The 26,414-nt window shown below is 52.2% G+C and overlaps 2 protein-coding genes across 10 annotated transcripts in view; one reads left to right on the forward strand and one right to left on the reverse strand.

Annotated features, from left to right (window-relative positions):
• Window positions 1-12,837, forward strand: part of Evl (Enah/Vasp-like) — a 123,763-nt gene extending 110,926 nt beyond the window's left edge. For 6 of the 9 annotated variants that reach the window (XM_031356701.1, XM_031356698.1, XM_031356700.1 and 3 more), the window contains exons 8-14: window positions 3,469-3,529; window positions 6,048-6,111; window positions 7,677-7,743; window positions 7,830-7,892; window positions 10,419-10,485; window positions 10,740-10,797; window positions 12,356-12,837. In XM_031356701.1, coding sequence (XP_031212561.1) covers window positions 3,469-3,529; window positions 6,048-6,111; window positions 7,677-7,743; window positions 7,830-7,892; window positions 10,419-10,485; window positions 10,740-10,797; window positions 12,356-12,393 — 418 coding nt within the window. In that variant the 3' untranslated portion in view covers window positions 12,394-12,837. The remainder of the gene's footprint in view (window positions 1-3,468; window positions 3,530-6,047; window positions 6,112-7,676; window positions 7,744-7,829; window positions 7,893-10,418; window positions 10,486-10,739; window positions 10,798-12,355) is intronic. The other 3 variants (XM_031356705.1, XM_031356703.1, XM_031356699.1) reach the window with 1 other exon arrangement.
• A 1,851-nt stretch (window positions 12,838-14,688) lies between these two features.
• The window catches only part of Degs2 (delta 4-desaturase, sphingolipid 2), a 13,174-nt gene continuing 1,448 nt past the window's right edge, over window positions 14,689-26,414 (reverse strand). The window contains exons 2-3 of the mRNA XM_031356706.1: window positions 16,431-17,173; window positions 14,689-15,085 (exon numbers count right to left, since the gene is read on the reverse strand). Of these exons, the coding sequence (XP_031212566.1) occupies window positions 14,939-15,085; window positions 16,431-17,173 (890 nt within the window). The 3' untranslated portion in view covers window positions 14,689-14,938. The remainder of the gene's footprint in view (window positions 15,086-16,430; window positions 17,174-26,414) is intronic.

A 26,414-nucleotide genomic window follows, 5' to 3' on the forward strand; every position in this document is an offset into this window, starting at 1 on the left:
GCCTCGGCCATCCACACTGTGACCCTAAAGTATCTCATTGAATCCAATAGGAAGGCTCTGTGAGCATGAAGAGAAGACAAAGGTCCAGAAGTGCAGATAGCCGGGCTATTGCTTCTTGGTGGCCAAAACCTCCACACATGTACCAGATGCTTCATTAAGGACTAGTGTTGAGGGGCAGTGGGGTGTTTGTAGGCAGCATTAGCCTTCCCAGGCCTCCTAGATAGGCTAGGCAGACATGAAGACGCCTTCCCAGAACAGTACGTCAGGGCCTGCAGGAGGAAGAGACAGGGTTCACAGAGGAGGCTCCACCTGTCCTCTGCTTAGAGAAGTGCAGGTGTGTGGGCTGAGGGTGGCAGAGGTGCCAGGCAGTGTTCAAGCACCTGCACAGGCTGAGAAGCCAGTACATATGGAAGACTAGAGGAGGTCGGCTGGAGAGGAGGCTGAAGGAGTGCCTCGCTTCCCAGCTGGATCTCAGAACGGGGCTTCATATAACAGGAGAAAACATTTTAGAAAAGAAAGTGTTTGTACCTTCCCTCAACCTAAGACCAGTAACCTTAACAACTTGGCTTAGATGATGTATCCCAAACTGAGAGGAAATACTCTTCCTCTCTAAAAACAGGAAAAGGTTAGAGTTGCCAGGAGCCAAGCAGACGCCCGGTGCTGGGGGTTGGAGGTGGGGTCCAGGCACTACAAAAGCAAACGTGCTTTTGGATCAATCGAGCGAGGCTTTGAAATCTGTTTCATGAGATTAGCAGTACTGCAGCTTTTTCTCCTGCTTCTCTTCTAGCCGGAGTCCACTTGCAGTAGAGAACTTACAGGGGTGAGCTCTTACTGAGGGCTGCTGTGCTGACACAGACATTTACTAACCTCTGAATCTTACCAGTGTAGACTGGAGGGGCTTGGTTTGTATTGTCTGTTTGTTGGGATGGAACGCATACCCTCTCACGTGTTAGGTAAATGACTACCACTAAGGAACACTCTCTGCAAGGCATCCCTCTGCTTTTCAGAGACAAAACGTGGCTATGGGCATCATGGGTAAACCAATGGCAGACCAGTGAAGAGACCTTTGTCATCCAGGAAGAGCTGATGGCAACTGCCACGGAGTAGGCGATGACTTAAGATAGGTCAGAGTGGGAAGAAATATAGAGATAGGATTAATGAGACTTACTGGTCCTGTCTGTGGGAGGAATAACTTGTCAAAGGCCAGTTTCGACAGGTCAGGGAAAACTGAGGTGGGCGTAGAGTCAGTGATTGATCATTCAGCAGACTTTTCTCTGAGGACACAAAGCTTGATTCACTGGGGCCAGTGAGAAACTCTTTGGGGCTGGCGAGAAAAGGAGGAGGAGAATCATACACAGTCACAGACACACAGACACACACACACACATACACACACATACACACACATATATTATACGCAAACACACACACAGACACAAACACATGGACACCACACACACACATATATATAACAACTATTTTTTCTTCTACAACTTATATCCTAACAATCTTTCAAGGAGGACAAAATCACAATGTGATTTGTGTTTTTCACTAAGTGATCCATTACAATGAGTATACATAGAAAAACATGTTCCCCAATACCCTCATGTGAATAAACATTACTTAGAACAGTTTAAACAGTACAGGGTTAAAAACAACAAGTTATTCCCAAGAACCCACATACATTCATAACTAAGCATCTTGTTATAGATTAATAAAATATATGCAAGCAAAATAATTTTCTCAGCTAGTTTCTCTTACTGGCAGGCTGCAATTTGCAGTTACAAAGAAAGAATTATTATTTATCTTAAAAAGTAATCATAATCATAAAATCTTAAGAGAGTCATAAATCTAAACTTTTATGTAAGAAACAATCAGTCATTTTTATTTTAAATCCTCAGGGTACATCTACTCATTAACATTTTTTTTTATTAAGTCCCATCAGGAAACTAAGGGCAAAGATGAGTCCAAGAAATTAGTCATCACCTTGCTCAGCAGCCCAGCCTTAGGGAGGAAGAGGCATATCAGCTAGTACCAGTCAGGCTGCCATTGTTTCTTGTTCCCCCACCTCAAAAAATTTCCCTAACTCAACTATTAAGTGTTCCTTTCTGAAATTCAAATTGTTCCCCAAGGCCACTAACAATCTGCATCTCTAAATTCCTTCTAAGGGTGGTAGTTGAATCATTTATCTGCTCCAGTAGTGATGCTTGAAAAAGCTCCATCGCTATTATAGTGACACTGCCCAGTGAGGGGCTGGACACCCCTTAGAGTTTTCCTACAAGTCATGGATTATGAAGGACATGTTGACTGTGACGGCCACAAGCAGAGTGATGCTCCACAGCAGCCTCTGAGGCGCAGACACAGCCATCGTGCTTATACTAACCGGTGGGCCACATTCCATGAGTTCTAAAGCTGTTTTGCTGTTGCACTTTCATGACCTCCTGTCCTGAGAGAGCTTGTGTGAGCCCTGCCACTGACAGCCGGAGATAGCTCCTCAGCATACAGCAAGCTCACTTCACTCCTGGCAGGCCGCTCACCTCAGGTTATGAGAGGCCTCACAATTGAACACCCACTGGAGCACATTGATAGGAAGCACGAGAGGCCTGTGTCTACACCCGGGAGGAAGCCAGATGCATGTGACCATTGAGACCAGGAAGCACTAATAAAGTTAGAGTCCTGTAGAAGATTCATGCGTCTGAGGAAAATATAGGGGTTGAGTATAGAACAGCCCCGCTGCTCTCCTGGGTGCTTTTAGCTCCTTAGTGTTGTTCTAGACTAGAAAGGGTGTGACTGGCTTAACTAAGGTCCAAGACACAAGTGTGGCAAGAGAAAATCTTCCCCACTGTGATGTGATGCTAGAGTTGAGATTCCTCAACCAGCCAGCTGCAGTAGAAGCTTCCCACAGCTCTGACTCAGAAGAGACAGACTAGTCCAGGATTCCAGTTCGTCTACAGGCCTTGAGTAACCCTGTCCCCTGGGGGACCTAAGCACTACCATGTTTCTCCCTCAGAAGCTATGGCCATCACCAGCTCAGTAAGCAAAGAAACACCCCAAGTGCTTACTTCCTGCCCAGACCAGTTTTGAGTCTAGGCCATGGGTGAGTACAGAAAGACTTTGCCACTAACCTTGGCTCATGAAAGGAGATGCCTAACTAAGTGGCCTGTCCACATAAACCAACATCCTAAGCTACACAGTCTGTCAGGGAACCAAGTATAAGAAGAGACAGCCTGGTGGGGCGGTGGTGGCGCACGCCTTTAATCCCAGCACTTGGGAGGCAGAGGCAGGCAGATTTCTGAGTTCGAGGCCAGCCTGGTCTACAGAGTGAGTTCCAGGACAGCCAGGGCTACACAGAGAGACCCTGTCTCAAACCCCCCACCCCCACCCCACAAAAAAGAGGCAGCCTGAGAGCTCTAGTTCACGGTGAAGCCTTGGGAAGCTGATGTCTATTTTTCTCTCCCTAATATCTAGGAGAAAGGCAGCCTCCCAGACAGACAAGCCCGCCGACAGAAAGGAAGACGAGAGCCAAACGGTAGGCAGCGCTCCACCAGCCAGCCCACTCCCTCAGGCCTGCTTCCAGTGCCAGCCCACTCCCCCAGGCCTGCCTCCAGTGCCAGCCCACTCCCCCAGGCCTGCCTCCAGTGCCAGCCCACTCCCCCAGGCCTGCCTCCAGTGCAAGCCCACTCCCCCAGGCCTGCCTCCAGTGCCAGCCCACTCCCTCAGGCCTGCCTCCAGTGCAAGCCCACTCCCTCAGGCCTGCCTCCAGTGCCAGCCCACTCCCTCAGGCCTGCCTCCAGTGCCAGCCCACTCCCTCAGGCCTGCCTCCAGTGCAAGCCCACTCCCTCAGGCCTGCCTCCAGTGCAAGCCCACTCCCCCAGGCCTGCCTCCAGTGCAAGCCCACTCCCTCAGGCCTGCCTCCAGTGCAAGCCCACTCCCCCAGGCCTGCCTCCAGTGCAAGCACAGCTCCCAGTGAGGGCACTGGAAGCTGGGTACCTGGTTTGGACATAGCTGTGAGGGAGGGACGGGAATCCCCTCATGGTGCAGACCCAGACAGGCTTGCATCTCCTGAACATTCTTTTGACCAGACCCTTGGAGCCATCCCTCAGCAGGGAAAGCAGAAGTAGGCAGGAAATTCCCAGCCAGAAGTGCTTAGAGAATCCCAAGGGACTCAGGACTGTTGTACTCCAGCATGCCAGGGATTTGGGTACATCTACTGAAGTCTGATGGAAGTCAAAATGGTTTTATTTCAAATTACTTATAATTTTAAACACTCCACTTGAGGCCAGTGGGAGCTGTGGTCCCCAGCTATGGCAGGATTCTGGAGCCCCGGGCTCTTGTCCCTAGCAGGCATATGGAGATTGGTCTGTCAGCACAGAGCCCTCAGCCTCAACTTCTATTTATGGTGACCAATGTTTTTTTAATGTACATGATAAGCTTTCTTATTTTAAAAAAAAAAAAAAAAATGGCAGCCGGGCAGTGGTGGCACATGCCTTTAATCCCAGCACTTGGGAGGCAGAGGCAGGCAGATTTCTGAGTTTGAGACCAGCCTGGTCTACAGAGTGAGTTCCAGGACAGCCAGGGCTACACAAAGAAATCCTATCTTGAGGGGGAAAAAGAAAATCTCAAAAAAAAAAAAAAAAAAAAAGGTGTCATTCTACTGGGCCTACTGAGTAAACCCTCTCATACAAACAGCATGGAGGCTGTGCCTCTCTAGCAGAACTAGAGAGTTATGGCCGGTGGGCCCCATGCATGCTGCCTGCCTGGTCTTTCTCACATGCTTAGCCAGTGAGGTGGGTCAGGTGCACCTGGGCTCTAGGCCTCCCTGCCAGTCTGTTCCCATTCAGTCTGCACACTGTAAGACCCTGACGAGCCTTAGATTACCAGAGACCCCCTGAGTGAATCACATGGAGCCTGATTGATGCAAAGAGCATGAGAATTTTTATTTCAGTGCACTGAGGCCATCTATCCCCAGACTCTAAGGAAAGGAGGCGACCCCACCCAGCTTGTTCAGTGAGCTTTTATACAATTTTCAGGGCAGCAGCCATTAGACACAATGTGATTGGTAGAACAGTGTGACTTTTTAAACTGATTGGTCTTTAGGGAATGAGGTGGCATGGACTTCCTTGTCTGAAGGTGGGCAAAGGTCCACCCTGAGGAATGTGTCCCCACCTGCAGGTTGTTTCTCACCCTGTGATCTGAGGAATGTTAATTAGCCTTTCCCTTCTGGAGAGTTCTGCTACCTTCCTAAAGTTTCTGAGCTTATCTTACTAAGGAAATTCTTGGCTTCCCAGTGTTTTTCTGAGATGTCCCTGTTTACTCGGATCTTATAACAGGAGCCGCTTCACTGGGCATGGGCATGGGCCCAGCTCACCAGATAGCCTCTCTCAGCCTATACTTCTGCATGATCTTTACTCACTAAAAATGACCTCTCAGACCCCAGATTAGGAAGGTTACCCCCCATTTCCCTAGCTCTCTGCTTCTGTCATGTGGTTCATATAGACAAGGCTGCCTTCCAGACCTGTCAAGGGACCAAAATGGGGTCCTCACCCAACTGTCCTGTGTCTTGCATCCTTGTGGCCTTAAGCCAAACATGCTGGCCAGTACCACTGGATATTTACGTGGGTGTGTTGGGCCTCAGATTCCAGAGTCAGCAGTGGCTTTTCTTAGGTGCCAGCAAGTACTCCCTAGCCCTAGCTTCAAAATACCTCAATAGCTTAGGCCACAGAGCCTTAAGGAGAGGCTTTCACTAGTGAGGCTCTGGTGAAACACTGGTCAGGCATTTTTTTCCACCTTTAAAAAAAAAAAGGCATATCTTCTGTATAAATGAGGCCTAGCGGGGTGCTGGGGTCCCGAGACGCTGCCTTCCTGAGACCCTTCTTCACTGTCATCAGCCTGGGGAACCCCCCTATTATGATGTGAGGATTTTGCTCTTTACTGATAGCCATATACTGATCGTATGCCTTCAGGACATGCGGAAAGCAAGCTGGCGCAGAGGTACCGTGCTTGTTGCTAACAGACAGACTAATGACGGGACCTTCTCTCTCTCTTAGGAAGATCCTAGCACCTCCCCATCCCCAGGGACCCGAGCCACCAGCCAGCCACCTAATTCCTCAGGTAAGAGGGCACCTGCCCTGCAAGTCTTTAGATCTTAGAGCAAGCACTCAGCTATCTGGCCACTTCACTCTATGGACAAGAGCATGAGATCTACTGAATTCCAGGTCCTCAGAGTTTCCACACTTCCCCAAGAAGCCCAAGCAGATAGCTGGGCACCTGTGACGAGGGGCCCCTGACCCTGGTGCAGCTAAGGGAAGAGCACTAACAGTTGCATCCAGAGCCTCCACACATTAGTCTAGTAAGCTACCACGCCACACCCTGCTTAGCCACACCCTGCCAGGAAGCTATTAATGCCATATTTTGTTTCTGCTGTGTGATGCCAGCTAGACTGATGCTACAGTTAGATCACCAGTCGGCCTTTCTACCAGAAACACAACCCCTGACCCAGCCCCAGTCCCTACAGTCAGCTGTGTCCCTGGGAATGTGATTAGGATAGTGTTATTAGACTGAGCTATGGGACAAGGCCCAGAAACTGGCTTCAACTAACAACACATTCAGTGTCAGCTTCCAGCCAAGCCTGGGGCTCATGAATGTGGAAGGCGAGGCGGAGGAGTCAAGTTGTCCACCAGATAAATGGATGCTCTTGTCAGCTTTTGTTCACACCAGTGTACATGTGTCCAGCCTTTCTGGACTTCCTGGAGTGCTGCTCCCTGCAGTATGTGGCTTGCTCATCGTCACTGTCCTCATTTCCCTGCTGTGGGCTATGGGACTTCCCTGCTTGGCAGTAGAAGGGATTTCCTACACTTAGCAGTTTTTGACTGCCCATTGTCAGGCATTCTGCTTGAGGCCACACACCTGGCATATGGCTGTGGTCCCAGATCTTGTTTCTATAGGCCCTGTGCACCTGCCAGATGGCTTTGAGGTAACCTGCCTCAGACCTGTGGTTGCTCTGCAGATAAGGCTTAGCTTAGGGCAGGATAGCTCAAAGCCCCTTTGCTTGGCCCGTGGCCAGTGTGTTCTGCTCATTTCAGTCTATTTTCTGTTATTTGAAGCATGAATTGTAATCTAGTACAACAAAGGTTGAGCATTCCCAGTCCAAAACCACAAAATCCTCCAAATTCTAAAACTTCAAGTAAATTTCATATGAATTCTGAATCTGTAATAACATATGGTTCAAAGCATCCAGATGAGGCCCTCAGCCTGTGCCACTAAACTCAGAAAAGGGAAAGCTACTTCAGGCTCAGGAAGGGATCAGGCCAGACTCAATGTGAAGAGACTAGTGGGCAGAGGTTCAGTGGGGTCCAGGAAGCTAGCTCAGGAGTGTGTACCAGGACAAGACCATTGAGAGTTGGCTCAGATCCCTGCCTGCTCATTTGTAGCTAGAATGGCTGCTTCCCTACCAGCTGAACCAAGCTCTATGTAGAGTCCTCAAGTGTCAAGGGAATGGTGGGGAACAGGGTGACAGCTGAAAGGGGACTGACTCTTGGAGCCAGGTTGCAGCTTGACTCTGAGAGCTCCCATAGTGGCTCTGCACCAGAGTCTGAGTAGGCTCCTGCAGAGAGGACTTGGGAGTGGGGTGACACTGAATCCTCTCAGCTCTGACCCTTCATAAAATGAATTGGCAGAGGCTGGCCGAAAGCCCTGGGAACGGAGCAACTCGGTGGAGAAACCTGTGTCCTCGTTGCTGTCCAGGTGAGCTGTTCTGGGAAGGGCCGAGAGACGAGTCTGTGGGCAGGCGCTGGTACTGGTTCACGTGTCTGTTTCATTCCATGCTGTAGAACCCCGTCTGTGGCAAAGAGCCCCGAAGCTAAGAGCCCCCTTCAGTCGCAGCCTCACTCTAGGTACCGACAACCCTCCTGTCCATGTGTTGCCCAGGCTCTGCGGCCTCCTCTATCCCCTGGCCCATGACTAACACCCCAACCCTGTCTTGTGTCTTAGTATTAACAGCTTGCTCTGGGAAGGGTGGTCTGCTCTTTCAGACCTGGGGAAGGCAAAGCTAGAGACTATCAGAGGGGTGTAGTCTGGCTCCTTCCCCTCCTGAGAAGAGAAGGCCAAGGCTCTGACTGTCAGAGGCATGACTGTCAGAGGGAAGAGAATCAAATGCACACAGTCAGTCCCCCCCACCAGGCAGTGGGGGACTGCTGCTCCCCTCAGTACAGCACCCTCACCCTTCAGGTGGTCCTTCTCTCTGCGTGCAACAGGCCTAGTCAACCTTCTCAAAAGTCAGCTTTCCCTGTCCTTGTTTCCCAAACCAAATGCCAGTGTGACAGCAGGATAGACCACTGAGAACCCAAAGACAAAGATGGTAACTGAAGCCAAACATGCCTGCATTTGAAGGTCCCTAAGCCACACCAGTAACTCTCTGTATTGACATCCCCAAATGGGAGCAAGCAGCTCTTGTCACAGAGCGGGTGACTGCAGAGTAAAAGCAAGTGGAGCAAGAGCTCTAGCCCAGCCCTGACAGGCATGCCCATGGGTAGCCAGGCTGTGTGCCAGAGAGAGCTGCGCTTCCTAGGAGCTCTAGAGCACACTGAGGGCATCGATGGTCTGGGGTGGGAGCTTTAGAGAGGGGTTGGCCTGAGGGAGAGAATGTGCTGCAGAGATTCAGGAAGCAGCCATCAACCTGGGGAGATGGAAGATGGTGCTGTCTTGAGCACAGCCACCCTAGCAAAGTTAAAGAACAGGCAGTGTGACTAGAGGAGGGAAGACTGGGCACGAGCACTCAGTGCAAGCTGATTTTCCACACACAAGCTCCCTGCAGAACACAGGAAAGAAGGGGAAGGCTGGCAGACGAGGCTGGAGTAGGCCTGTGGTCTTCCAGCAGAGCTAGTCCCTACTGCAGTGGGTTCTCAGGGAATGCCCCCACCTCCTCAGTGGTCAAGTGTCCTTCCCTGGGCAGACACATGGGCAAGGCCTCCCTGTGAGAACGACATCCCTTTGCAGCTTCAGGCCAAATCTAGTCTCCACTGTTCTTGTTGTGGTTCATTTCCACCCTCTCCTCTCTTTCTTTCTTTTTAATTTTTTAAAATTCACTTTATATCCAGATCACAGACCCCCTTCCTCTCTCTTCCCAGTTCTACCCTTACAAACTCCTCTCCCCACTGCCCCCTCCCCTTATCCTCAGAGAAGGGACACACACACACACGCACACACACACACACACACACACACACACACACACCTTGGGTAGCATCCTACCCTGGGCATCTAGTCCCAGCACTGGTCTCTAGTTTTAATGAAAATGTACAGTAACCACCTACTCACAGCATACATGCTGCTCATGATGGCTGCCATGTGGATGTGGGAGAGCTGAGGCTTAAAGAAGTAAGGTAGATGACTCAGGTTCCCAGCAGTCACTGCTGAAATGGTGCCCGCAGCCCACAGGTAGGACCTGAAGCTTGACTGTGTTTGCCTACCAGAACCCAGAGTTCCTGGTAGACCTGTTCAGTGCCATGGCTGACTTCATTCCCAGCCTTTTCTCCCAAACTTTGAAGATCAGTGGCCCTCACTCTCCTACATCACCCCTTACACAGCAAGCTGTCCCCATAAGATCAGTGGCCCTCACTCTCCTACATCACCCCTTATGCAGCAAGCTGTCCCCATAAGTGAACATTCAAATTCCATCACATCCCAGTCTCCCTTACCTGATTCCAGCCTTGTACCTTTCCCTGGGGCCATAGGATTCAATAGCTCTTCTCTCCACATGGGCAGAGAATTGGGTCCAGACTGTGTCTGCCTTCAGCACCCCCACCATGTCCTGAAAGACCCTGGAGTTAGATTCACCTGCGAGAGTACCTGTGCATGAGGCGTTGATGTTTCAGTCAGTGATGTCAGCCCAGAGCCTGTGCAAAGTGTAACCAATGAAGAAGGAGCAAAGCTGTGTCCTTGGATGCTTCAGGAAGAACGGATGTAGGGAAGGCTAGCTTGAAGTGGTAGCCCCAGCATGGAGCTAACTATGATTTCATTGACTCTAGTCAGTTTCACCAACCAGAGTTCAGCTAGGAACACAAGCTCCTTGTAGCAGAAGGCATGATTAGTATTATCCCTCTTAAGGGAGGCAGGAGGCCTAGACGAAGTCTGCCTTAGTTGCCTACTCTGCATAAGGCCTTTTAAGCCAGACAACTGCTCCTGTATGGCCCTGTGTCCTGACTTGGACTGGGAAGTGTGGTTAAGGGATTGTGGAGACCTTTGAGAGGCAAGACTTGCACAGCCTTTCCCAGCAGCCCTAGGTAGAATACAGCAGAAGGGCTGGGGAGCAGATGGCACTTGAGCCCAAAGCAGGGAACTCTGACACCCCAGGCTGCCCCAGCATGGGTGCCTATAGACCCTGGCAACCACCTTCCCACACCTGCCCATTATTCTTCCAGGGTGAAGCCTGCTGGGAGTGTGAATGATGTGGGCCTGGATGCCTTAGATTTGGACCGGATGAAACAGGTGAGAGCAGGGAACAGTCAGCAGGCTGGGGACTAGCTCTAGCCAGTGGGTCCCATACCTGGCTGCCACAAAGGCAGGAACTGCCAGAGGAGGAAAAGGGAGAGTCTGGGTACCCTGCAGCCTGCTTCTGCGGCCCCTCCCTGTGGGCAGCCATCATGAACTAAGGAGTGGTGAGGGCAGGGTATGCCCAAGGGCGAGGCTGAGGGAAAGACCCCTGCAGCACACTCCCTTCACTGTGAGGCTCTGCCCAGCAGGAGATCCTGGAGGAGGTGGTTCGGGAGCTGCACAAGGTAAAGGAGGAGATCATTGATGGTGAGTGTGGCCTCAGCCAGGGGCGAGCATTGTCGTCCCAACCTCCCACTCACCCCAGTGCTTAGCCCTGGAAACTTAGGTGCAGAAAAGCAAAGTGGTTTACCAAGACTGCATATCTCTCTGGGTGTGGCTTCTGTGTCTGAGACCTCCCTTGTCTCAGCATCCTCTCAGAAAATCATTTATGCAGGAGAAGGTGGGTGCGGAAACACCCCTAGTTTCTGTCCTTGCCTGTCCTGCCACAGCTGCCTTTGGAGGGCGCTGAGTTCCCTCGCAGCCTGCATGATCCTATGTGGGGAGCAGACATGGTGTTCTCTCCTTCCCAGAAGAGCCCTGGCTCTAAAAACTGAGACATCTGACCCCACCAGGGCCTTTGAAGGCTGACTTGGCTGAAACAGAGCAGCAAAACACAGCCTGCGCCCGCAGCCCACATGCTGCCTCACCTCTCACTGGTTCCCAGGCCAGCAGCAGTCATCACACTAGACAGGCCTATGAAGCCAGAGGGGCAGCTAATGGCAGGCTCCCATGGGGAAAATGTACTGTGAGGACCTGGTGGCCAGGCTCTATAGCAGCTATAGCCCTTGGCCACAGAGGGCGCAAGTCCTGACTGCCCAGTCCCACCAGAGTGCAGGTCTGGGAGAGAGTGCAGGGAAGGGAACAACACAGCTAAAGAACAGTTAGTTATCTCACTGCAGCCAGGCGCTTCCAGCCTTGGGGCGGGGCGGGGGCTCCCATTCTGGCCCTTGGGGAAATAGCTACCTGCATAGGAAACACTGAGCACAGCAGGCTATCTTCAAGACAGCTGCCTGGGAAGAAACAGGGAATGCTAAGACATGAACAGTACAGTCCCTCTCCAGGGAGGCAGGAGCACAGACACCACAGCCCTCCTGTCACTGCTTCAGCCACTGCCTGTCATCACCCTTGCTATGAGCCCCGGGAAAGTATGTGAGGGTCCTGGCCCTGCAAAGATCCCTTTACTTAATGGTGACCCTTCTCTGACTTTTGGCTCCAGCCACGTCTGTCCACTGGGAGGACACCAGAGGCCAGTGAAGGAAGGAGGGAGAGTGTGGGGAGTTAAGTGATGGGAGCCCAGGTTGGGGCGTGGGGGAGAGAGTAGGGGGGGGGGGACAGAAGAAGGAAGAGAGGCATTGGGGAGACTTAACAGATGCTCAGATGTTCAGGTATCCAGAACAGACCACATCCTGGAGGAGAAAGGCCAGGCCATGGCACTTGCACAGTCCGTAACAGCTCTGCAGCCAGAGACTCCATACCGCTGCATCTCATATACCCCCTGAGCAGATGCGGGTGCCCACCTGTCAGAGTCTAGGAAAACTCTGGGCCCCTCCCACAAGCAGCCCAACCCAGCTCTGGGTTGAAGCATGTCTTTGGCTTTTTCAAGTTCCTGTCTTTAGGGGTTGAAGACCATGAGGGCTGGGTTGCCTCCCCAAGGTCTCTATCAAAGCTGCCATGCTGCTGGGCCTCTAGCCCATGTGTGCCCATGGCAGCCTGCACTGGGTCCTTCGCTGCTACACTGAGCCCCGCTCTCCTGTCCTGCCCTTAGCCATCAGGCAGGAGCTAAGTGGGATCAGCACCACATAAGATGGCACCAGCCCTGGAGGATTGCGAGGAGCCGTGCTGGCCCCAGCGACCGTCGAGCCTGCAGAAGCTGGAATATACTTAACTCTCAACCTGTGATACAATATTAAAATGAGGAAACAAACCTCAACTCCTGGATTTTTTAGTGTATCTGACACAGAACACCGGGTCTATTCTTTTTTGTATTTTATATTTGCTTATTTAAGTGTACATTCCTTTGGTTTATAGAGAACACCCCCAAATCACCTGCTTTATTAGATGGCTTCCAAGTTTTCTCCTAGGTGACACTGTTGGCACCTCATCTGGCAGGGAGCAGCTGGGCGCAGTGTGGCCTTTCCATGCCACAGAGCTGTCAGAATGCAGCACAGCTCCAGCAGCCACAGTGTTGCAGTCTTTCCACGCAGTGCGCGTTATGTCCACATGATAATAAACTGTTCACTGTCCACACTCAGGCTCCGGCTCGCTCTCGTGCGCCGGCTCTTGGCTGCTGTGGTGGAAATGTGCAAGCCAGAGCATGCAAGGATAACAGGATAAAGAGGGGACCTCAGAAAGCAGCTGGGCTCCATCAGAACATCCCCAGGAGGGTGGACAGGCTACCAGGCACCTCCTACTGGTGGAGCTGAGCCTCAGGGCCTGCACACAGCTCCAGGGTTTCAGGTGGGTGGTCTGTGGGGGCAGCCTACTACTCCCTGGACAAACAAGGACTCCATGTTCAATGTGTCATGTGTCAGAAGTGTGCCTGAGGCTCACTTGGGGTGTGGAGGAGAGAGTGAGGGGGCCAGGTAACAGAGTGAGATAACAGGAGGGTTTCACCACACAGACTCCCTGATTCCTGCGACATTGCCAAAAACAATCCGTGGCCACCTAGGGAGGGTCCCAGCACTTAATCTCCATGTGGCTTCAGGGAGCGTCTGGCTCTTGGTGTCAAGGGCCATGTCAGTATGGCCAGGAGAGCAGCCATGGGGGCCTTGTGACCTCCCATGGCCACCACGACCATAGAGCAGAGTGCCTGCTCGGTGCTGGGGGCTGGATAGGAGAAGGTGGGGTGAGGTCCACAACAACGCATCTCATCTCACTGGGTTCCAGTCGGCCTAAAGGCCGGGAATGTGGGAGAAAAGCGGAGCAGCTTTAGGAGGCCTGGCCGAGGCAGCACACTCCACATTCCTGAGAAGAACGTTGCTACAGCCCTCACAGCAGCTGTCAAAATGCCCTCGGCACAGCCCAGTCACTACACCTTCAGAGGTACAGTGAAGCCCCGGACCAGCCTCTGGCATGAGGGGAGGTCTCAGCACAGCCTATGGCATTGTTTACAGGAAGAGGGCTGGCAGGCCTGGGTGAGGTGAGGCACATCCAGGAGAGTAGGTGGCAGCTGGACTCACTGGGAGTCCCCTCAGTCCCTGGATTAGCCTGTGTGCACAGGGCGGGGCCTCCTGCCCTGGCTCAAAGTCCTCCTATCTTGGGAGTTCTTAGCCCAGGCCTTCTAACTCATCTCAACAGTCACTCTTCAGGGACACCTGTTCCTGGAACCACAGGGGCCACTCCCAGACATGAGGCAATGGCTGTAGCACACCCTCCCTCCCTGGCCTGCTTTGTGGTTGTGTCCTTGGTCAAACCTACTGCCTCAAGCTGAGGCTATAGTGGGACCTGTAAGGCTAGGCCCACTCTTGTGTCTCTCTACTGAGGCACCCTCGTACAGCACACTGCGGCTACCTGCTTTGGACGTTAGGACCCACCATGGTTCAGCCCCTTTGGACCAGGTCACTAATCACAGCTATGCCATTGCATCAACATTTGTGCCCCACCCCTGACTCTCACACATGCCCAGTCAGTCATCTGACTTGGAAGCCAGTTCCATGTAAAATGGGGAGAGATGAACCCCATGCCGTCAACATGACCTGACCCTATCCAGATACATGGACTCAATGCTGCCAGCCTGAACTGATCCTATCCAGGGATATAAACACTGCTTGCGACCTGATCTATCCATGTCTGGGGATGTCGATCTTATGCTGCCAGCCTGACCCTAGTCAAGCCTAGGGTTCCACAGGTCAGAGGGCCTAAAATGGAACTGTTCTGTGGCATGGAGGGAGGGACCTTCTGCAGCTCATACCTAGAGGTTCCTCCATAGTGGTGGATGCCTCAGGCCTTCGAGAGCCCTAAAGGAGTGGGACTCAGGCATGGGGCTTGCTAAAAGGAGCTATAGGTGATGGACTCAACCTATGTGGATTCAGACCTCATTCTCTGGGAGCCCAGGTTCAGGCCAAGACCCCATCCTGCCCAAAAGAAGGAAAACACATAGACTATAAAGACATATTAGATTTAATCTGGGGCATAGAGAGAAGCCAGCTCCATGGGACTGCCTGCTCTCAGTATCCTGGTCACTCATAGCTAAGACCCAAAAAAGATCAGCTAAGCCTGGTTACTCCAATCTGCATCTACTTGTTGGGCCCAACAGAGCAGCTTAGACTGCAGGAGCTGATGCAGACAGACAAGTTCACATGGGTAGGAGGCATGTGGCTGCTCAAGCTGGCCTACTGGTGGGCAGGGCTCACAGCTGGTCCTTCGCCAGCTTACACTTGCGCTTAACCCTGGAGTAGGGTCCCATAGAGTCCTCAAATACGAAGTCCCAAAGCACTTTCACCCAGGAGTGGTGCTGCGGCAAGTGGTCGTAGTATTCTGGTGCAATCTTCCGCACCTGTGGAAAGGGGTTAGGGTCAAGACCACACCTTGGCTGGTTTGTGAGTAAACATGCGCGCGCACACACACACACACACACATATGAACACATGACCAGGGCGTGGCCACTATGAGCCTGCAGAGTTCTGAGACCTATACCCTGCAGGCCTTTGGTCCATACCCTCACCCCCTCACTCCAGCATCCTATGTCTCTGAGTCTCACCATTCACCGTTTCCTCAGTGATCATACTTCACCCTGAGCCTTTACCCTGACCTGATCCGCCATGTCTACCACCTCCCCAAGGGAGTGCTGCAGCCACAGCACCTAGAACCAAACTCCGGCAGTGCTGTAGAGATTGTCTTCCCACCTTCCCAGGGAAGCCATTGCTATATCTAAAATGGGCCCAGCAGACAGCCTTCTCTCCTACGTACGGCAATGGCTCCCTGAAGGCTGCCCCTGTCAGAGGTGGCCTCAGTCGAGACTCAAGTTTGGCTTCTGAGATGTGCTGTCCCCTCCTCTTAACCTGTCCTCATCTCAAATGTATATTTGAGTGTGGCCATTGTGGAGGGGGCAGGCGGATTCATAGGTTGCATGAACACATCACTGGGACAACCAAAGGCATCCAGCCCATCAATGTACACATATTAGACAAGCATTCACACATACCACTCTGCGCGCACGCACGCGCGCGCACACACACACACACACACACACACACACGCACGCACGTACCCAAGGAGGGCATACACAAACATACTCAGGACAGGAGCCCCTCCCCCACTGCTGCCCCTCGCACACCTATCTAACATTCAAGATCTCCAGTCCCTCTATTTCAGCCTCGACCCCCCTCCACCTCAGCCTCCCTTCCCTTATTAGCTTCCCCTCCCTGTTGCTACAGCCAGAACCCATAGGATACAAGGACAAGATCCATATCTGTGCTGCCTGGCCAGCTCCAGGCTGGGCACAGCATGCCTCTACTGTCCCAAGGCTATGATAAGAAATGAGCACCAACAGGCAGGAGAGAAGAAGCAGGGTGCTTCTCATAGTGTCCACTGATATAGAAAAGGAAGCTGAAATGGGGCAGGCACTTGACCAGGGACACACCAGAGCCCATCAGCCAGGTCCTATACTAACCTAAGCTGCTAACCTGTACCCTCTTAGAAAACTCTGCCCTCTCTGGATCTGCCTCCTCCATCTCCAGGCACTGGCTTATGTAGTATAGGTTTTCTGCTGCCCTGGAACCAGAAGTACATAACCATCCCCTTACCAACACACAAAGGAAAAGGCAGCCAGGGGATAATCAGAACCCTTTCCATCACTCCCCACTCCTCCCATGCCAGCCCAGCCCAGGCTGAGCACCTACCAGTGGCAGGTAGCAACCGGGGATGCTGGGGAAGTCATGGTGTTCCATGTGGTAGCCCACATTGAAGGTGATCCAGTTGAGGGGTCCATAGTAGGAGTAAGTCTCGTGGCCCTTCAGGAACATATAATGCTCAGCCACAAAGTGGCCAGAGATCGGGTGCAGGCCCAGGCCCAGGAGGCTGCTGGCTAGAAAGTAGACTATGGGTTTGATCCCCCAGAGGGCAAAGATGGTGACATCAAATGCCAGCTGCACCAGGGCATTGAGGATCTCCATACGTGTCACCGCCTTGGGGTTCACATAGAGAGGCCTTAGTGAATAGAAGAAGGGCTGGAGCACCAGCCAGAGCAGCTTGCGGGCTGGAGTGCAGAAGAACCAGCCCTCAAAGTTCGTGGGAATGTCCACATCCAGCCCGTCTCCGCCCAGGTAACGATGGTGGTCCACGTGGTACTTTTTGAAGGATGTGGCGTAAGGTAGGCCAATGGGCAGATTAGCAAAGATGGCAAACCAGCGGTTTCTGGAGGCACAACTTGTGCCAAAAGCAGTATTGTGCGAGATGTCATGGATGGCTAGTGTCAGTGAGTGGTTGATGCAGCCACCGAAGGCATAGGCCCAAAACAGCAGCCATCGCCAAGAGAGTCCCCGAACCAGCCAGCAGGCTAGCACCTGCACCAGTACCATTCCCAATACGGTCCACTTGATGTGGGGGTCTGGCCGCATCAGGGCCTTGATGGCTGGGTATTTGGCTACAAGGAAGACAAGCGTGATGAGTGATTCAGCATTTATTGACTTGAGGCTCCTGCCAGCTCCCATCTTCAGCCCCCAGCAGTCCCTGAAAGTATACAACAGCCCAGCCCATACCCTCATGGGTCTCGGAGAGGCATGCCATCGCTATAATTTGTGTCTGGGAAGAGTTGCAGCCTGGACTGGAGTGCAAAGGCCCTGCCTCTGACCAAATTCCGGATGAGGCTAGGGAGACTTCCCAGGGTTGGGGTAATTTGCTACCAGCTGAAATAAAGTACAAGTGCCGCAACAGGTCACATGAAAACCAAAGTAGCCACAGAGCCACAAGTCTCGTGGCCCACGGTGTTCCTGCAAACACACCCAAGTCATGTGGGACTAGGACCTTGGACATGGTCAGAGAGGGATGATGTGGATTGGTCACTCCCACACTTCTCAGGCACTTGGGGTGGACAGGCATGGCTTAGGAGACAGTCCCTAAAACGAATAAGCACTGCAGAGAAGCTAACAAAATATCAACTCTCCACACAGCAGTGGGTGTCTGTCCTTGTGTAGTTTGTGCCTTTTTGTATGTTATATTCTAGAAAAGGAGCAAACGGCACATGCAGAAGTTAGCCAAGCCCAGGGAGGCCCAAAAAGGAAAAATAGAACAGTAACCCATTTAGATTTTTGGTACTGAATACTAAAGGGTGGGGCAAGATGAAACCACTGGGGCTATCCTACAGGAGGGCCAATCAGAGAGCTGGAGCTGCCTCCATGAGGGCTATCAGAAACCCAGGTGGTTGATAGATATGTTCCAAGAGAGATAGATCAGAGGGAGCCAGGGCTGCTCTGTCTCCTGGCTCCTTGACAGGAACAGACATCCCGGAGATGGGGTCCCTGCTGTCCTGCAGGTGGGAAGGCCAACCTGTCAGGATCTGACCCTAGGGTACCTCAGTTAAATAGCACAGTGCTCAGCAGCTCCCCACCCTGTGAGCAGACAGTGGCCTCGGATTGCCTTGCCCAGGAATGGCCTGTGGAGAGTATCTCCCAGGACCATAACAAGGACTATGGCCTTCACTGCAACTGGCAAGGCCATGTGAACTGCAGTGATGGCTGTATAACATGTGACGGTTACTAGTGCCTCCAGCCTGCACTCCTACAGGAACAGGGGAGCAGTCCAGTTGCCTAGTGTACACAAAGCCTTGGACCAGCACCCAGCTCTGCAGGAGTAGGATGTGCTAACACACACCTGGAATCCCAGCACATGGAGGTAGAGGTGGAAGGAGCAGAAGTCCAACATATTTCTTGGTTACATAGTGAGTTTGAGGCAGCCTGGGCTGCATGAGATTGTGGGTGTATATATGTATGTATGTATGTATAAGTAACTAACTAACTAAATAAATAAATAAATAAATAAGCAGATAGAAGAGGGGGTGGGGTGGGGGATGGATGGATGGATAGATGGATGGATGGATGGATGGATGGATGGATGGATGGATGGATGGATGGATGGATGGGCAGGGAAGAAAGCAAATAGATAGGTAAATTATATATATGTTTTAGCATAAGAAAAAAAGTCTGGCCAGGCAGTGGTGGCAGACTCCTTTAAACCCAGCACTTGGGAGGCAGACACAGGATCTCTTAGTTCCAGGCAAGCCTGCTCTACAGAGTGAGTTTCAGGACAGCCAGGGCTACACAGGGAAACCCTGTCTTTATAAAAAAAGAAAGAAAGAAAAGGCATGCAGAAACCTCTATCTCCCTAACACTTCATCTGAACAATGGGCAGGATCCTAAGACAAGGCCCTGTTAGCTACCTAGGAGATTTCAGGGCCAAGCTAAGGTAATTGCCAGGGTCTGCTTGTAGAGGCTCCCGGTGGCACAGGGTGATGGTCATGGGCATCAACCACCAGTTTCCCTCTCAACTTTGCCCACAGTTGCTTAATGGCCCTCAGGTACCTGAAGAGCCTAGGCTCCAGGAAACCAAGCTGCCCCCAGGCTGACTGCGTTGCCTGTTTTCATATGGCACCAGTCATGAGCAGAACAATTCACCCCCTAAGATGCTCACGTGCTAACCCAACAGCCTGTGACCGCCTTAGGTGAAAGGTCAAGAAGAGATGTGTGCATCATCAGAGTCGTCCCAAGATCCCCCAGGCATGCAAGAGCAAAGCTGAGAGCCACAGGACTGAATGGGGCATGAGGGGTAAGGCCACCTGTCTTGGGATACAGAGGAAGTCCTGTGAAGAAGGTGGGTGACTCCAGAAGCCAGGAGAGACCAGGGAATCTGCTCCCCCATGGGGCTTTCAGAAAGACTGCCGCTCTGTTGATGAGGATTTCAGCCCAGCAAGGCAGGGCCGGAACACTAAGGTCCAGGGCAAAGAGGTAATACACAGCCACAACTGATGATTCCATTCTCAGCCTCCTCCTCCTCCTCCCAGCCAAACTCAACCCGGCCTCTGAGGGCCCTGCTGCTCATCAGTCCTGGCAGGATGGACAAGCCAGCAGGACACACCCCAGCATCATCCCGCTGAGCTCAGCAAGGGCATGGTATTGGGCACACAGGACAGACCATACTCTGTGAGCCACACTCTGGCCTTCCACTCTGGGGACTGATGTACCTGCTGCTACTTAGGGAATCAGGTTTGGGGAACAGGTGAAGGCCTGGGATCAGGACACCGGCCAGGAAGGGCCTCCGTGCTGCAGTTAAAGAGGTGCTGCTCATGGAGAACACCATGGAGAAGACAGCATGCCTTCATGACAGGGAGAATGAGGGCATCTGCAGGAAGTCTCTGTCCGCACCAGGAAAATCACATGCAAAGTGTCTGAGACTGCACATGCCAGCAGCTTCCCAGTCCCCCATGGTGGCCTCTGTGTACCTGCCTCACCCACTCAGCCTCCCTCAGGTGGCAGCCAGCCTCTTCCCTCCTGCCCAGGAACCCACCAGCTCTATGGAAAGGCTTCCTTCCATACGGCAGCCGCCCTCGCTTCCTCTTGGAAGGGAGCCAAACCTCAGCACACGAGGGCAGGTCTAGCCGCACCCGTGTCGAGTGAGCCGCCTCAATGAGCCCAGGCTCTGGCTTAGATACAGGCCAGCACACGCGGTCCACGTTTAAGGACACAGCCTAGCGGGAGTGACTTAGGTGCAAGTGTTCAGACTGTGCTTAATGACTCTTCCCTGTCTCTGCCCAGACCACTGCACCAGGTCCTGCGCACTTCCTCCTATCCCCAAAGACTCCACTGTGCTCTTGAGTCCTAGCTGGCCCTTCTTAGCCTCAGGTTCTCCACTGGACCTCCCAGAGAGGAGACAGGCACTGCATGGAGGGAAGAATGTCTAGCCCCTTCTCAGCCTACCCTGCTTCCCAAGCTTCTGCTTGCACCTCACACTACTGCCCTTTGCGTTGTGGGTATACCACTTGGGTCTCCTCTCCGCGGACGTGGGCAGTATCCAGCCTCTAGCCTGGATACCCTACACATGCCTCAAAAGTTCTGGCCTCTGCTAGACAATCTAAAGCCCGGCCTGGACAGCCACCTATAGTGCTCTGCAGCCAAGCATCCTCAAGCAGACTCAAGCTGGCACGTTTCTTTTGGGCTGCTTTCTCAGGTTCCCCTTCTTATGTGCCTTCGCTGACAGCCCACAGAGCTAGGAACACACTCAGGTGGCATCTTCCTTGAGGGCATGTGGCCACTTGCCCCAGATTTGCCACCTACATGCTAGAATATTTGTTCTTAAAGACCCACAGCCTAAGGTGAGGGCCATACCCACAAGACACATTTAACCTGTACCTCTGAGGAGCCTTGTTTTTGTTGGTTTTTGTTTGTGTTTGTTTGTTTGTTTGTTTTCTAGAAATTCTCCTGATTTTTCAACTTTGTCATCAGGGACAGAGTCAAGAGCTGGGCAGAAGAGCACCAGAGAGGGACTGCTAGCTGCAGGCCACTCTGCCACTCCCCCCTATTGTCCCATGGAGATGGAGATCCCTCCCTCTCTCTGGTCTGCAGTATCGTCCCTCCAGTGAGGCTGCTCATCACTTCTCTTTTGGAACCTCCATACTTGCCCCTCCCATCCTCGCACGAACCCCATCCAGGACAGGATTCTCCTACCTCTTTCTCAAGGAGGCTAATTAATGCACAGGACCAGTCTGGCTACAGGGCAGCAAGTTTGCCTCCTGTGTCGGGGGAGCCTCCAGCAGGCAGGCCTGTCTAGCTCCCTCCACCAAACTGTCTAGTGATGAAGATGTCACCCAGTGTCTGTAGGCCACAGTGCTCAAATGAGTGCCACCCCACCAGCCCTCCTTCCCTTCCACAGCTGAAGGTGGGACCTCCAACCAGCCTGTCCTCATCCAGGCCCCCTCCAACCAGCCTATCCTCATCCAGGCCCCCAAACCCTCTTAGGCCGCTTCCTCCCAGCTCCACAACAGACTGCAAGAACATCTCCCACTGTTCTGATCTTTCTCAGCCCAATTTCGACCCACAGGCAAGCCTGGCCCTGCCCCAGCATGTGGGAGGCCCTTGGGAGACCCAGCGCAGCACAACACAGCACAAACTAACCAACCAACCAACCAACCAACCAGGGGTCCAGTGGGCTCCTGAGTCTCCTAGCTGCCTCCTCACCCGCCCTTCTAAGGCTTGCTTTTTATCTTGCTGGTGGATATGGGTCAGGGTCTCTGAGCATCTCCAGCTGATGAGGGGGATGGGTCCATCTTAGAATTATGGCTCCAGCAGCATGTGTAGCAGAGGATGGCCAAGCCGGTCATCAATGGGAGGAGAGGCTCCTGGCCCTATGAAGGTTCTATGCCCCAGTGTAGGGGAATGCCAGGGCCAGGAAGCAGGAGAGGGTGGGTTGGTGAGCAGGGGCAGGGGGGAGGGAATAAGTTTTTTTTTATTGTTTTTGTTTTTGTTGTTGTTGTTGTTGGGTTTTTTTTTCCGAGATAGGGTTTCTCTGTGTAGCCCTGGCTGTCCTGAAACTCACTCTGTAGACCAGGCTGGCCTTGAACTCAGAAATCCGCCTGCCTTTGCCTCCCAAGTGCTGGGATTAAAGACGTGCGCCACCACTGCCCAGCCTTTGTTGGTTTTTTTTTTTTTAATTTAATTTTTTTCTTTTTTTCAGAGGGGAAACTGGGAAAGGAGGTATCATATGACATGCAAATAAAGAAAATATCTAATTAAAAAAAAGATCTTCACCCCTGCTTAAAAAAAAAATTAGGAACAGGCATATGAGCTCATACTGGGTACATAGTGTGTTCTGGCTAAGGCATTGTGAGAGGGCCAAATGGTGTGCTGGACACTTAAGCTGAAACTTACCCTCTGAAGATGTCAGGATAGTTAGGGGTGAGAATGGTCTCGGGCCCTAAAAAGTGTTTGGGGTGATGGAAGCATTCTCAAAACTGGGTCATGGTAAAGAGCATTGGAGTGTGGCCTTAAAAGCAAGGACATGCATGTCATGTTAGTATTCCACCATGAGGACATGCATGTCATGTTAGTATTCCACCATGAGGACATGCATGTCATGTTAGTATTCCACCATGAGGACATGCATGTCATGTTAGTATTCCACCATGAGGACATGCATGTCATGTTAGTATTCCACCATGAGGACATGCATGTCATGTTAGTATTCCACCATGAGGACATGCATGTCATGTTAGTATTCCACCATGAGGACATGCATGTCATGTTAGTATTCCACCATGAGGCTGTTAAAAACAAAAGAGCAACATGACATTAAGACAAACTAATGCAGTGTCCCAGAATGTGTGCCATGCTAACAAGGTTCAATAGAACTCAGTCAGCCCAAACTCAGACCCCCACATGCTGGGTGAGGAAGTGGGGCCTCGGGTGGTTAAGTCACAAGACAGAGCCCCTGTGATGAGATCAGTGCCCTCAGACAATAGATCAAAGTGCTCCCTCAGACAGTAGACCAGGGTGCTCCCTCAGACAGCAGTTCAGTGTTCTCCCTCAGACAATAGATCAGAGTCCTCCCTCAGACAGTAGACCAGAGCCCTCCCTCAAACAATAGATCAGAGTGCTCCCTCAGACAGTAGACCAGAGTCCTCCCTCAGACAGTAGACTAGAGTGCTTCCTCAGACAATAGATCAGAGTGCTCCCTCAGACAGTGGTTCAGAGTTCTCCCTCAAACAGTAGACCAGAGTCCTCCCTCAGACAGTAGACCAGAGTCCTCCCTCAGACAGTAGACCAGAGTGCTCCCTCAGACAATAGATCAGAATGCTCCCTCAGACAGTGGTTCAAAATTCTCCCTCACACAGTAGACCATAGTGATCCTTCAGACAATTAACCAGAGTACTCCCTCATCTTTCAGCTGCATAAAAACATGATAACAACAAGGAAGCAACCCTCACCAGAGCACATATCTGGTACCCAGGCTGATCCTGGTGGCCTTTGGCTAGGGGTGACAAAGGTGTTTGGAGGGTCCACTGCTTCTAGTCTCTCTCAATCCCCAGAGCTACTGGGCACCAGACACAATTGAGCTCTCCCAAGCACTGAGTGAGGACAGCAGGTACAGAATTCCACCTGGGGACAAAGGTTGAGGGTGTGGTATCCTACAGAAGAGCAGGGGAGAGGAGGGTGATGGGGAGGGCAGGGTTGGTGCCCAGGGCTCCTGGGCACAGGAATCAGAGTGGGACTCTTCCCTAGCTCTGCCTCGGGGATGCGCCCAGGAATGTGGGAATGAGCCACAATGAAAATAGTTACCGAAGTCAGCAAATGCCGCAACTCGGGGCTTTTAGTTCTTTCCAGAGAGCCGGGGATTTCACATTTACCCTATGCCAGTTATGCATGCGTGCAAATATGTAAGTGTGCATTTGTGTACATACTTGTGCATGTGTTGCCAAAAGGTATCTGTGGAAAGAACATTGAAACTAAGACTCTGAAGAATATGCACTGAGTCAGCTGATGAAGAGGTAAAAAAAAAAAAAAAAAAAAAAAAAAACTAGCTGGGTGTGGGAGGGTCATGGTGCCGGCATAGCAGGTGCCGGGCCCTGGTTTTCATCCCTAGAACCACAAAAATAAATATTCAGCTCAGCAGAACAATGCTTACTTACAAAGGCCAGGAAGCTGCCTGGGCCTCCCAGACTGGGGAGAAGGCAAGGGCAGAGGAGTGTTTAGAGGGTCAGGGGCTCGGTGGCCCTAATAGGCCAGAGCCGAGGCTAGATCCCAGCAGTGGAGGGTATCCCAGGGAACAGAGGGCCTCCTGAACTGCTGGAGGCCTGGACCCTACACCTCCGTTTGCCCATTTCTGCACAGCGCAGCACTGCACACTTCGGCACAGAACCACCCCGACCACAAAACCAGGGTCCTAGAACTGGGGCACAAAACACCAGGGAGACCCTAGAAGTCGAGGCAGCCACAGCTGGGCCTGGCAGAGAGCCACAGGCTCAACCAAGACCCCGCCGATCCCAGCAAGAGGCAGCCACCCTGCCATCCACCCTGGAGTCTGTGTGTCTGTGCCTGGTGACCAGAACCTCACCTTCCCCTGGCTGCTCCCTCTGTACCCTCGACGCCACAGCAGCATTTGGGTTTTCTGATCTTCCCAAAGGCCATTGCTTCGGAGAGAAGTTGTAGCCTGGCTTTTCCTAAGCAAACAATCCAATAACTGACTTTTATTTCCTGGTTTCGTGTGTGTGTGTGTGTGTGTGTGTGTGTGTGTGTGTGTGTGTGTTGTACCTTGCTTTCATGTTTTTGTTTTTTTTTTTTTTAAGCAAACAAAATTACAAAGCTATTTATCTTCAAAGAAACAAACCCAAGTCTGTGTTCCTGGGCCTGGCCTGGTGTGTAATGGATCAGCTTCCTGGCTTCCCTGGCTCACAAGGCAGGTTCTTAGATGCCGCCATGGGACCCTATTTTCTTAGGACACTGTGCCAGGAGAGCATGCCCTCCGCCTTGGCAACAACAGGAGTGGACTTCGGTCTTATCACAGAACTCTGGGGCCAACTGTCAGCAATGACTTCCTGGGACCTGATGGGGAGATTCAGTAATTGAACGCCCTCCTGTCAGGTTGTTGGGAGCTTGATGTAACCATCAGCCATCAGCCATCAGCCATCAGCCATCAGCCATCAGTGGGCCATACATCCAGACCCGAACAACCTGGGCCTCAGTGGCCGCTGGGCTCTACAACACAGGGCAAATGGTTTCCCTTCTGGAGAGAGAAAGAACAATAATGTGCTAGATTTCTCTCAGGCTGGGGAAATAAGGGGCAGTGTGACATCTGTCCCCATCTTCAGTGAGTCCAGCCCCGTCAGTAGGAGACTAAAAGTAACAGCTCCTGGGAACGTTGTGGGGATCCTGGCCAGAACGCTTCCCATGTTACCTCCCCAAGTCTGAGCGGCAACTTCGTAAGGAAGTTCCTCTGATGGCCTTTCTCAACTTCCTCTTGTCGACATGATTCATCCTGGCTATGGGAACAGCCGTTCTGCCAGCCACAGAATTTCTGCTGCAGAGACCAGAGCTTGAGCAGTCGAGCTGGGGAGGCAGAGCCCGGGGTTGACCACCCGCTTGGCCGTGACCATCAGAGCAGCCAGTGGGGTGGGGTGGGGTAGGGGCTTCCTGAAGGAGGAGGCACCGAACCATGCATGCCTGGCAAAGCAGGAAAGACCAGAGCTCAAGCAGGTGAAAGAACACACATCCAAAGTCACTAATACTAACCAGACAGGTTATCAGGAAGTCAGAAGCCCTACAGCAGGGGCATGAATGGAGCTCTCTGGAGATGACAGCTTTCTTGCTGTGCCTGGACCAGAGTGTCCTCCCCACAGCTCCAGCCCTGCCACTGTTCCCCCATCAATCTTCTAGGAAGTCTGGATGTGTTCTAAGGCTCATGGTTTCATGGTTAGAAAAAGAGATTTAGGGCTGGGGTGTGGCTCCCCGGGGCAGAATGCTGCTTAGTGTGTGCGAAGCCCTGGGTTGATTCCCCAACACCACATAAATGCTGGGAGTGGGGGTGGGTGACTGTGATACCCCAAGTAGGAAGGCAGAGGCAGAAGGATCCAGATATCAAGGTCATCCATAGGACGCCTGAAGTCAACGGGAACTAGAGTTCTGGCTCTGCGGTGCACATCTTTAGGAGGCAGAGAACAGAGGACCACTAGGAGTCAGGAACCTTTCATGAATCCTAGAGTCCCAGGTACCTTACCAGCTCCCATCCCTCAGGAAGCCTACCTCATCCTCTCAGCGATGTGCCAGGCTATGTGAAATGTGACCATACCACATTTTACAGAACTAACTCACCTTCCCTCCCTCCCTCCCTCCCTCCTTCCCTCC

This window comes from Mastomys coucha, unplaced genomic scaffold (assembly GCF_008632895.1).
Source record: "Mastomys coucha isolate ucsf_1 unplaced genomic scaffold, UCSF_Mcou_1 pScaffold6, whole genome shotgun sequence".
NCBI lineage: Eukaryota > Metazoa > Chordata > Mammalia > Rodentia > Muridae > Mastomys > Mastomys coucha.